General features: G+C 38.6%; 2 protein-coding genes across 3 annotated transcripts; both read left to right on the top strand.

Moving 5' to 3' along the window:
• Positions 1 to 4,773: 4,773 nt before the first annotated feature.
• Positions 4,774 to 7,154, top strand: selenoh (selenoprotein H). 2 transcript variants are annotated; one of them, XM_063876624.1, is made up of 5 exons: positions 4,774 to 4,901; positions 5,240 to 5,357; positions 6,052 to 6,194; positions 6,688 to 6,807; positions 6,909 to 7,154. In XM_063876624.1, the coding sequence occupies exons 1-4, from the start codon at positions 4,886 to 4,888 to the stop codon at positions 6,792 to 6,794; spliced, it is 384 nt and encodes a 127-aa protein (XP_063732694.1). In that variant the 5' UTR covers positions 4,774 to 4,885; the 3' UTR covers positions 6,795 to 6,807; positions 6,909 to 7,154. The 2 variants fall into 2 exon arrangements, with proteins under 2 accessions (XP_063732694.1, XP_063732695.1); XM_063876625.1 differs by having other exon boundaries at positions 6,875 to 7,154.
• A 633-nt stretch (positions 7,155 to 7,787) lies between these two features.
• Positions 7,788 to 11,009, top strand: clp1 (cleavage factor polyribonucleotide kinase subunit 1). Its single transcript, XM_063875853.1, has 6 exons — positions 7,788 to 7,895; positions 8,671 to 8,945; positions 9,111 to 9,218; positions 9,303 to 9,422; positions 9,809 to 9,946; positions 10,028 to 11,009. The coding sequence occupies exons 2-6, from the start codon at positions 8,673 to 8,675 to the stop codon at positions 10,712 to 10,714; spliced, it is 1,326 nt and encodes a 441-aa protein (XP_063731923.1). The 5' UTR covers positions 7,788 to 7,895; positions 8,671 to 8,672; the 3' UTR covers positions 10,715 to 11,009.
• The last annotated feature ends 1,363 nt before the right edge of the window (positions 11,010 to 12,372 follow it).

Here is a 12,372-nt window from a genome sequence, read left to right as displayed (position 1 = left end):
TAGCCGACTGAACATCACTCTTACATAAGCAGTATTTTATACTTGGCACTGTGAGCACAGTAAGATAAGAGAGTCATGAAAGTCAATGGCAGATGAAGTTAGTGTAGACTTTGTGAGTTTGCTCATAGTGCTTCTGTCAACCCTTAAAGGAGGTGGTATCTGCAGTGTGTGTGTGTGTGTGTGTGTGTGTGTGTGTGTGTGTGTGTGTGTGTGTGTGTGTGTGTGTGTGTGTGTGTGTGTGTGTGTGTGTGTGTGTGTGTGTGTGTGTGTTGTGTGTGTGTGTGTGTGTGTGTGTACGAAATGGTATGAAGCGTAATCCAATGTGTCAGTGTGTTTGGTAAAGGTCAACAGTCACAACTTCTCTCCTCGCCCAATCAATGGTGTCACCATGCAGGAGGCAGCTATATTGAGAAATGTTATACAAAAAGATGATTAAATAAGTGTTCAAGAAGTGTGTGTGTGTGTGTGTGTGTGTGTGTGTGTGTGTGTGTGTGTGTGTGTGTGTGTGTGTACGAAATGGTATGAAGCGTAATCCAATGTGTCAGTGTGTTTGGTAAAGGTCAACAGTCACAACTTCTCTCCTCGCCCAATCAATGGTGTCACCATGCAGGAGGCAGCTATATTGAGAAATGTTATACAAAAAGATGATTAAATAAGTGTTCAAGAAGTGTGTGTGTGTGTGTGTGTGTGTGTGTGTGTGTGTGTGTGTGTGTGTGTGTGTGTGTGTGTGTGTGTGTGTGTGTGTGTGTGTGTGTGTGTGTGATGATGATTCCCTATGATTCAAGGAAGGGGATGAATGGGGAAAACGCCAGGATGAAAATGTGACGATATGTCCTGGAATCAGCCCCCTCAACAGATTAGCTTTTACCATGATAATGAGGGTGATACATACACTCATGTGTTGCACATACTTACATAAGCAAATATAGACATAAATAACACACACACACACACACAGAAGTTTGGTTGAGGGGCCCCATTGTTTTTCATCATGCAGCTTAATTTCCCACCTCACTTTCTGCAACAAAAGCCTTTATTCATAGTTCAAAGCAGAAACAATCCTCAAATCCACATGCACTATTGTCATTAAGAGCATCTTTCTTTCAGAACTTTTCCTTTCCTCAACGTTAACAAGCAGATTTTGATCGTTAAAGAAGAACTCCACTGAAACGTCATAATAGGTGAAGGCCTTATGTATTAAAACAGTTCATGCAAATGTGGCATACTAGTGTAATATGTTTGGTTAATTTCCTGTGATTGGCTGCAGAAACAAGGATGGAAAATTATTGTATCTCAATCAAGGGTTTTGACTTTTCTTCTTTTGTGAAAGGAAAAAAGTGTGATTTTACTTCTGTTGCAAAATGTCAAAGGACATTTCGTAAACTCTTAAATAGTATCATGCAGATGGTAATCAAGTTCAGCGACATTTAAAAAAAAAAACATTTCACATTGACTGAAAACATAGTAAAAATGATTGTAATACATCTTTGGGAGGAGTTTTGAAGTTACATTTTGTAAAAGGACATTAACTATGGGTCATGATTTCACAGAACAGTGCAGATTTAAGTAATGCATGATCTTATGTTGCCATAGGTAACCACCTCGAGAAATGTACATAAAAAACTTGAATCATGACCGACATGCTGAGCCTTCCTATATTTCCAAGTTGCTGTTTCATGGCAGAAGTGTAGGCATTTTTCCTTTATGCCTGAAAGCCCATGCCTGGGTGGTCATGGAACATCTTTAATGTATTTTCCGGTACAGGAACAGAACCAAGCCATTAGCAGCGAGGATTTCTCTGAAGTCGTCAGACTTTGATGATGTACGCTTATCATACAGTGTGCCCACTTTTTCTTGCCTTTCTTTAAATCTTTTGTGTGTTTTCCTGCCTTTCATAAACTGTCACTCAGTCTTTGTCTGAATCCGTATCACTCCAGAAATCTCTCTCTCTGCCTGTCACACAGTCTCCCCCACATGGTTAAACTCGTCTTTGCCAAGCCTGTGTGTTGGCTTGTGTGAGTTGGCACGTCTGTTTGTGTGACGTTCACCCTCACACATGTCCTTGTTTGAAAAAGAATGAACACCCTGACGTCAGAGGGCCCAAAAAGAAAACAAATAGGCTGAGAGAGGCTTTCAGGAGGAGCAAATGGATTTATTCACTACGTGTTTTATTGACATCATTGAAGAGAAGTTGCTACTGAGTAATAATGAGCCTGTTGTTTGTTTGGTGTTTGTGTGTCACTGGATTAAATGCTACAAAAGGGCATCAGTGGGCAACTTGGAAAAACACTCAGTTCTGGAGGAAGTGCCCTGATCTTTTTCTGAATAAAAGTTTGATTAAAACAATTTAAAAATACCCTCCTTCAAGTCAAAAGACCTACACACAAAATATCACCTTTGTGCTCATACAGAAGCATTATAGATAAAAAAATCCCATTATTACATTATTTATACCTGTGGGTCAGGGTTCCTCCACGGCGACACCGTAAATCTGAATGGCTGTGAAATTATTCATGAGATGAAAGTAAATAAAAAATACATTGTGTTTTTACAAAGGGACAGTACACTGCAATTAAAGAAATAATTTGCCTGTATAAATTGTTTACTTAAACGTAGGGAAATTAACTACAAAGCAACGTGTGTCAGTGTGATTTAACAGTTTTTGATCTAACTTAACAGAATACATTTATTGAACTTCTTTGAGCAGTGTACTTTACTCAGTTGTTTTTTAAATTAAACATTAAAAGTAATAATAAAAATATTAAAAATGATTTGAGTCCACAACAATCAAGAGATAAGATGCTGGAGCCAAGAGCAGCAAGCATAGGGAAAAAAATAACTAGAGTTTATGGTTGAAATATATGTCTTCTGTTGTTGCTGCGTGCATGCATGAGTGTTTGTGAACGTATGCACTTGATCACAGGACTACACATTGTGCAGTGTAGAGGCAACCAGTTGCTCAGTTCATCTGGTGTTGAGTCAGTGAGAAGTAAAAGAGGAAAGCAGGGTGAAGACATGGTGAAGACAGGGCACATCTGTCAGACAGTCTGTCTTCTCCTCTGAAGCTTTACGCACATAGCTAATAATACACTACAACAGACTGCACAGACAGATTGGGATCCAAATACACTGTAGAAATGTGATGTGTCTGGTCTGTTTCAGAGAATGTTATGCTAAGTGAAAGATTTATTAAAATGAAAAACAGCAGTAGTAAAATGTACCACACGGCCAAGATAAAGTGTGGGTCCAAGTTTGTCGTGAACAAAAGGAACATATTTTGAGCCTTTGTGAGTCATCATACTGCCTCGCACTGGGGGGTTGTATAGCCCTTATTTGTTGGCACAGAGGCAGCTTGTGATGTCCTTTAGAACATTTGCTTAAAGCCCAAAAATGTGACTGGCATGTCACTTGGAAAAGCACATGGATCCAATATTGCTATTCCGGTAACACCATATTTGCTTGACTTTGGAGTACTCAAACACATCCGTCTGCCACTCTGCAGGGTTTTTCTCTCACTTTCTCCTTATTTGTTTTGGATGCTGTCTTTTAAAATTATGCAACAATAATAGAACATCGAGCACAGCCCTTGGGAGCAGCATTCATCTGTCCAGCTGTTTGTAGAGGAAATCTTGGCTGAATGGGATGTTGCAAATATATGGCCAAAAAAGTGAATCAGAGGTCCTCACACACTCAAAAGTGGTGTCTTTGCGAAGTGAACTTTATTAAAACCATTTGATGTCATTCTCAAATAAATTGTGATAATTGGAAACAAAAGGAACACCAGGAACCAGTCCACATGTTGCCTTTATGTTAAGTTGTAACGGTCATCCCAAACCTCCAACTGTGGAGGAAGCATCAGTCGATAGTGTTGTCATCCTGTTGGAACAGAAACTGGGATGATTTTCCATTGAAAACACTGCAGAGGATTGCAAGATTATACATCTTATCTGACTCTATATAGGAGTGGAGACAATTTTGAAGCACACAAAAGGTTTATTGGACTTAAAAGCTTGAGATTGTCATTAATTGATGCTAAGAGTGAAACTGCTTTTGCTGAGTGTAAGGGGGGAAAAAACGGTAAAGTGAAGAAAATGTTCACTTGTTCAAAGGTAATAAGGTAAACTCGCTTCAGTATGGCAGGAGTATTGGGAAGATATTGAAACTGGAATACATCTAAATAGTACTGTATACAAAGACATGTTGGTACTGATCAAAATATTATAACTTACAGGTCTTAATTAAAAACGATATTATAGCAGACTCTACAGACAGTTACCCAATGTCTGTGGTTAAACACTAGCAATCAACTTACACTATAATGCTTTTTATGTAATCTTTTACCTTTACACTAAGACAGCAAGTTGGCCTGTGTCTGTGTGTTACTAACACAGAGTACAAAGAGTGTTGAGAGTTACATTTGCCAAAACATTTCCAGTTGAGTTTTAAGCTGGTAAATGTCGCACACTTTTGTAGTCATGATAGAAGTTGTTTCTCTATTTTCTTACAAATTCTATAATATGAAATATCACCCAATGGAAAATACACACACTGTATGGAACCAGAAAAAGTCAAACTTGTTTTTAGAAAAAGTAATATCACCATCAATAATCTCTTCAGTCCAGGAGGGAGGAAAGTCAAGTCAAACCATGACTTTTCACTGTCATGTCTTTTAAGGAAACACAGCAGGCAAAATACTTTGACGTAAAAAAAACAAACGGTAATACAAAGAAATTGCTTCAGCTAAAATACCCCCTCCTCCCAGTAAAACCTCAATGCACACTCCAGTCCGGTTGCTGGTAGTAATGTAACTGGTTTGCCAACACACATTAAAGAAGAAGAACAGGGCACATCCGGTTCACATACGCGCGAATGTTTTGTAACGGCAATGGCGTCTGAATCAGGTGAGTGTGAAGAGAGGGAAGGAATAATACCTCGTAGTTTCGAAACATCAAAATGATGTAGTGTATGTTGTTTAAAGCTACTTATAATAAGGTTAAACTTTTAAGGGTTGAAATACTTTTCCAATACTTTCTCTGCCGTTTTAAGACTTACAGTGGAGGCAAACACAAACAATCTAAGGGATTTAATGATTAAAGATCAACAACAAATAAGCCACTTTCTTATTTTAGTCACGCAAGGGTTTAATAGCTCAACGCTTTGACTATCTCGCTTATCAAACCTTTGCAATGTTTCCTTCACTTAAAGCCTAATCAAAACAAACGCAACATGTGTGTTTTAGGTCGCAGAGGGACGAAACGCAGGGCGGAGGTCCAGCTGGAGGAGGAGCCGCCAACCGTGGAGGAGAAGGACGGAGGAGAGGGGGAGGACCCAGGCAGGAGGGTAGTCATTGAACACTGGTGAGTCACAACATGACCTGTGGTGGAAATAACTCGATACTATCACGTTTAAATACTGTACTTAACTTGGGTATTACCATGTAATGCTACCCTAGAGGCAAATATATATATATATATTTGGTATTGGTTTTGCTGCCTGTAGTTTTTGAGATGATCGTTCCCTGTTCAGTGGTGTTAAGTAACTCTTCTCCACTACAATTCAGAGGTAAATATTGTACTTTCACTCAACTACATGAATGATACAAATATGATCAACACTTAAATCAGACATTAGTTAGATCTGGATTAAATTCACAAACTACCCAGCAGTAAATGGAGTAATTAAAATGTCTTCCACCCTTACTAGCTTGATAAACATCAATAATTATAATTAAAACCTAATATTTATTGGCCAATCTGCATAATGAGAACTTTTACTTTTGGTACTTTAAGTATATTCAGATGTCAATACTTTGAGTAACATTATGAATACAGGACTTTTACTTTACTTTTTACACTTTTAGGTATTTCTACATTTACTCAATTACAAGTCCTTCTTCCACCTCTGCTTGGGTATTACCATTTCATGGAACACTTCTAAGCCACTCCATAAATAGCTTCAGTTGTTTTTTATCATAGGCAGTGACGCTCCTCCTTGATGACTACTGTAGGCTGCACAGACGTGCAACTGATGGTTGATCTGTTGTTCTGGCAGCAAGAGCTGACGAGTGTATGGGCGTAATGCTGAGGAGGTGAAATCTGCCCTCCTGGCTGCCCACCCTGATCTGACTGTGGTCTCCAACCCTGAGAAACCTCGCAGGAACAGCTTCGAGATCACTCTGCAGGATGGAGGCAAAGGTGATGAGGATGAAAATGGGAAAGCCAACAATAGTTCAGCCATCTGTTGTGACAAAGGGAAGATGGAGTGTCGTTATATCACTCTTTGGACTTTCAGTTATTTGTAGGGGCTTTTACAGATTCCGTTTGTCACAATTATTGATAACCAAAATATTATTTGTATTCGTATGCATGCACCTAGTTAGTTTTTATTTGCTAGGTTACCTCTGCGATAGATACTGTTGTGGGTGAATTTGATTTAATTTGGTGTTCAAAGCAACAATAATATCACAAATAAATGTGCATGCACAGAATGTAAAGCATCACGATATGACTTTTAGCTTAGCTTTGGACAATTATCATAATTTTACTCCAATGCTAAACTCTTTTCTGCCTTATTGAACTCTTATCAAAATGACAACAAGTGGCTGTGTTTTATCAGGAATGCTAAAAAGCAACCAGTGAAAAAAAATGTGCACAAATGACACTGTATTTTCATGTCTCCTCCCTAAAGCAACATCTCTGTGGACTGGAATAAAGAAGGGTCCACCTCGAAAGCTCAAGTTTCCAAAAACTGATGTTGTGGTTGCTGCTCTTCAGGACGCTCTGAAGGCTGAGTAGATGCCCAGTGAAGGTTTGTCCATTCAAAGCTATCAGACTGAATATTATACAGATTACTATACTCTGATATTATATTTCAGTGTTTGGTGAAAGCGTATCCTGTCTTATGTACAGCCGACAGTTAAGTGGATGTGGCTCGTGGAGGCAGAATGATGAGGAGAGACGAATGAGATGTTCTCAGTCCCTCCTCTGATGATCAAGCTCCATCAGCTCACATCTTCTGGATCAATGCTGACACCTTGTGGCGCGTCTCTGAACAAATACATTTCTCAGTTTTTTTTAAACGTTTCTTCTTGTGTATCAACGGTTTGTTGTGCTTTTAATCTGTTTTTGGTAAATAAAGTTTTTCTTGTTTCATAATTATTTGTGGGTGCATGTTTTTGACTCCAGCCAAGTATATTACCATGTAAAGTTGTTTTTTTTCAGATTGAGACAACATCCTAAACATTTTTGTTGTTGTTGTACTTTGCTTTTCTTTTATGCCAATTTATGATTGTACTCGATGTATATAATGTTGGTTAAATGTAACAATATTAAGTTTTCACCTTGGGCCCGGTATATGTTTTACAGTATTTCTTACTAGTTTTTACTAACCAAAAAATCAATCGATGGAGAAAATGAATAGTTTACACGTTTACCACCCTAGGCAAGTACAACAAAAACAATGATCTAGAAAATAGAATAACATATTTCTGCATTAATTTATATTCCGTTTAAAACCGTATTTACATATTTGTGGTTATTCTTGCACACCTTTACTTAACTCTTTCAATACATGACTGTTGTAGTTAAAACAGTATTTGTATGGTATAATATTAGTTCTTTCACAGGGGTGGGATTTATAAAACTAAAAAGCTAAATTAAAACCTAATACATGTATAAACCCACTTCAGCTCCTACGGCATTTAGAAATAATGAAAGATGTATTTTCTTCTCTCAATAAAATGTTGATCTACTTTTTAAAAAACTTTTTTAAAGCCAACTTTAAACATGATTGGTTGTTAACGAGCTGACGTCATCATTACGGGACCAGCCACAGCGTTGGTTCTAACAGAGTTTGGAAACCTATTTTCATTCTGAAATACTCCTTGAAAACAGTCCGTAAGTACTATGAAATACAAATAATACACTTGTAGACATACACCTGACAATATGGCAGGAGTTTCTTGACGCTTGGAGCGTTTGTAAATCCTAATGCCACCTTTACTGTTGAATGAGGGGCTAAATTAGCTACGGCTTGCTAACTGCTAGCTAGCTGATCTTGCCTGCAGGTGAACGATGAGATAAATAGTTTTTTCATTGATAAATTTGCGTTATAAAACCTCTTCCTACAGCCAGCGCTTAGTCCAGAACTGGTAATATTCCTGATTTTCAAGATGATTATTTCAATTTACATCTTTAATGTTCTTGGGCTACTTACATGTTAGCACAAAACCTACTATCGTAATTGCACGTTAGATTTGTGTACACACTAATTAGCAGTAGTTACCTCAATGGCTGTGTTTACAATGATTCAGTCAGCTCTTAACACATATGTAACACTCATTCCAAAAATAAGAAACACAACTATAAAGGAACTCTTTTTATAGCTCTAGTTTTTTACCTTATTTGTAACAGTATAAATGATAGCCACACAGTGGGGTTACTTCCTCTAATACCTCAGTTAATTTGTCGTGATTTTTATATGTAAATATAGAGAAATAAATGTGTATATACATAAAATAAATGTGATAACTACGCTGTAAATGTAATGTTTTTAAAAGTGAGGCAGTAAAAGAGGCCTTGTGTAATTTCATACTGTTTATTGTTCATGCAACGTTTCTTTTCAATGTGCTGTTATCGCCATGTGTTTGCAACCTGGTCTTTCTCTTGTCAGTAATGGCCACAGAGGGTGTGGAAACAACAAGTGAAGATGTCCCAGTACCTGGGAAGGTCAGCACCAGGTATGATCTGGAGAAGGAGACTGAACTCAGGTTTGAGGTGGAGGCAGGGGAAGCAGTGGAGCAAGTTGAACTGGAGCTCCTTACTGGAATGGCTGAGGTGTTTGGTTCAGAGCTGAACCGCAACAAGAAATACACATTTGGAGCAGGCTCCAAGATCGCAGTTTTCACATGGCAAGGCTGCAGTGTGAATCTTTACGGGAAGCCAGAGGTGAGCAACTGGAGGAGTGTCCATGCAAATGTGTGAATGTTCTTACGTGTGCTTTTTGGGGGGTTATACGATTATACTTACCAATTGGATACAGCATCACATTTCCCCCTGTGTGGCTTTTGGATTTTGACATTTGATGAATAACTGGTATCTCTCCTTCATCAGGTGGCTTATGTGTCCAAAGATACTCCCATGCTGCTCTACTTGAACACACATGCTGCCCTGGAACAGATGAGAAAACAAGCAGAGCGGGACAATGAGAGGGGTCCAAGAGTAGGTTGGAATTTAAACAAAATACTGTTTTCTGGAGATTTTAAATGTGAATACATTGACCTTGAATATTTACTTATTCCTCAGGTTATGGTGGTGGGACCTACGGATGTGGGGAAGTCAACAGTTTGCCGGCTTCTGTTAAGCTATGCTGTTAGGGTGGGCCGGCGGCCGACACTGGTGGAACTGGATGTTGGACAGAGTGGGGTGAGATTAATTGGAGTTATCATTAACATTGACCCAGACTATGGAAGGAGAGGAATACAACCAACTGATGTTTAATTATTTTGCATCTTATCATGAAGACTTAACTCTTCTTAATGTTGAAGCAAATCATGCCCATATTGGTGGTTGGGCCAAAGCAGTAAAAAGAGGTGTAGTATTTCTACCACACCATTGACAACAGTGCACAAAATAACTTAAAGTATCTGGAAGTTGGTATTAAAAAAAACATCACAGTGTTACAGTTTAATTTATTAATTCATAAAATCTGGAAAAATACACTGCTTCCACCAAGTCAAGTTATTTTTATAATTGTCGCAACACACTCAAATCTTGTCGTTATCAAGAGTTAACAATATTGTTCTCCTCAGGTGTCAGTTCCTGGGACAATGTCGGCACTGTGCATTGAGCGCCCAGCAGACGTGGAGGAGGGTTTCTCAGTCCAGGCTCCTTTGGTCTACCACTTTGGCTCTACTACCCCAGGGACAAACATCAAACTTTACAATAAGGTGAGAAAAGAACGACTCTGACTGTTGTGTTTGTTTTAGTCGCATCAAAGTTTCTCAATGTTCTTTTTTCACAAAATGTAGCTGACGTCATGCCTGGCCGAGGTGTTTTCCCAGCGCTGTGAGGTGAACAGGAAGGCCAGTGTGGGAGGCTGCATTATCAACACCTGCGGGTGGGTGAAGGGCTCTGGATACCAGGCTCTGGTCCATTGTGCCTCTGCCTTCGAGGTGGATGTGGTGCTGGTGCTGGACCATGAGAGGCTCTACAATGAGCTCAAACGAGACCTACCTCACTTTGTACGGGTGGTACTCCTCCCTAAGTCCGGAGGGGTGGTGGAGCGCTCCAAGGAGTGCAGACGGGATACTCGCGATGAGAAGATCCGCGAGTATTTCTACGGCTTTAGGGGTGTGACGTTTTACCCCTTCTCCTATGAAGTGCGTTTCTCAGATGTCCGCATCTACAAGATCGGAGCACCATCCATCCCGGATTCATGTTTGCCCCTGGGAATGTCTCAAGACGACACACAGCTAAAGCTGGTGCCTGTGACTCCAGGGAGAGACCTTACGTATCATGTGCTGAGCGTGAGCAGTGCGGAGGACGGAGAGGAAGGTGCTAGAAAGGGTATAGTAGAGAGCCCTGTGTGTGGCTTTATTGTGGTGACTAATGTGGACACACAAACACAGGTGATGAAGGTGCTGTCCCCGGCACCCAGACCCCTGCCCAGACACACTCTGCTTATCATGGACATCCGCTTCATGGACATGAAATAAATTTGCACTTTAGGGAAGAGGACTCAGTGGGAATTTCTTTTGAATATAATATTGTTTTCTACTTGTTTCTACGTGCTTTGTAAAGACTACAGAGGGCAAAAGTGTAAGATTTAAGTAGCTGCTGTAAATTGTACCCCATTTTATAAAACAAACATTTTATTTGTGGATAGGGGTTGTTTTTATTATCGCAGGAAACTGTTTCTTTGGTAATCTGTTTTTGAACATTTTTTGTTTGTTGAATAATAAATGTTTTAAATGTAAAAAAAGTTTGTGTTTTGTTTCAATGACGTTTAGTTCCATGGTTGGGTACCTATCCTATATAACCACCGTATATTCTAATTACACTTCTTTGCATACGTCTAGTACCTAATGGATTGTGTCTTTGCTTGGTTAAAACTTTATCATGCCTGGGAAAAGTCTTAAGGATTGAATAGCTCTACAGTGGGTTTTTCAAGAAATAATTCCAAAAACATTCATCAAACCTAACAACCTTATGGTGAATGTGTTTAATGGAGTGGGAGGCGTGTTGTGTAGTGTTCATGTGTGTTTGTAAAGAAGTAGGGCAAAGGACACTAAATTGAAGGCCAGATCCTAACTGAAATACAGTAGCAATATGTCCGTTACTGTTAGGTGCGCCACAATATGAGCTCTTTTGTTGATGTCCTGTAAACACCTGCCAGCTCGTACTGGAGTTATTCATATATTCTACAGGCCTACATAATGTTGGATAACATTTCTTAACATGCAGTAACAATCCCTCTTTGTTGTAGGTTGGTCTCTTGTGGGGGATCTGAGTTGACCATCTGGTATCTGCAGTGAAAACTTGCAAAGAAATGTTTAATCAAGCTGCTGTAATTAAACTCCTGCAAAGATACCACCATGCAATAGTAATGCATTTATCTTCATAGGAAGCAAAAAATAATTAAACTAATGACAGTTGTGTGACATGATAATGCATTTCCCCCCCAATTGATTTACTATAGTTGAGTAATTCCATTTCATAACCTTTGCGTTTGTTTATTTTATTATATTTCTATATTTGTGATTAATTGATCTTTACTATTAATGATTAATGACTCAGTCGCAACTTTATCCGGATTTTGTCTATTTAGGAATGTAACCTATTTATTGATTTAAACTCCTTTTTATAAAGTGATTTGAACATCAGTTTGGGCATTAAATGCATTGGTGTAAAGTAACTAAGTAGATAAACTCAAGTACTGTACTTAAGTATAATTTAAAGGAAGTTGTACTTTACTTTGTACTTTTACCCCAGAGGCAAATTGTGTATTTTCATTACAGTACATTTATTTAATAGCTTTAGTTACTTGGCAGATTTTTTTTGATGATGTGAAATATAACCAATGCTTAAATAAGACTTTAGCTACTCTTTGAGTTAAATTCACAAGCTACCCTGGAGCATAAAGTAATTAAAATTAGCTGCACCTTTACCAGCTTTGATAAACACTTCAATGCATCAATAATTATAATAACACATATAATATATATGTTCTGAATTGGGCCAATCTGCATAATACGTACTTTTCCTTTTGGCCCTGTAAGTATATTTTGATGCTTATACTTTTGTACTTTTACTTGAGTAACATTTTGATTGCAGAACTTTCACTCAAAACAGAGTATTCCTACACTCTGGTTTT

Source organism: Eleginops maclovinus, chromosome 23 (genome assembly GCF_036324505.1).
Source record: "Eleginops maclovinus isolate JMC-PN-2008 ecotype Puerto Natales chromosome 23, JC_Emac_rtc_rv5, whole genome shotgun sequence".
NCBI classification, from domain to species: Eukaryota; Metazoa; Chordata; class Actinopteri; order Perciformes; family Eleginopidae; genus Eleginops; species Eleginops maclovinus.
This window is presented reverse-complemented; position numbering and strand designations above follow the sequence as displayed.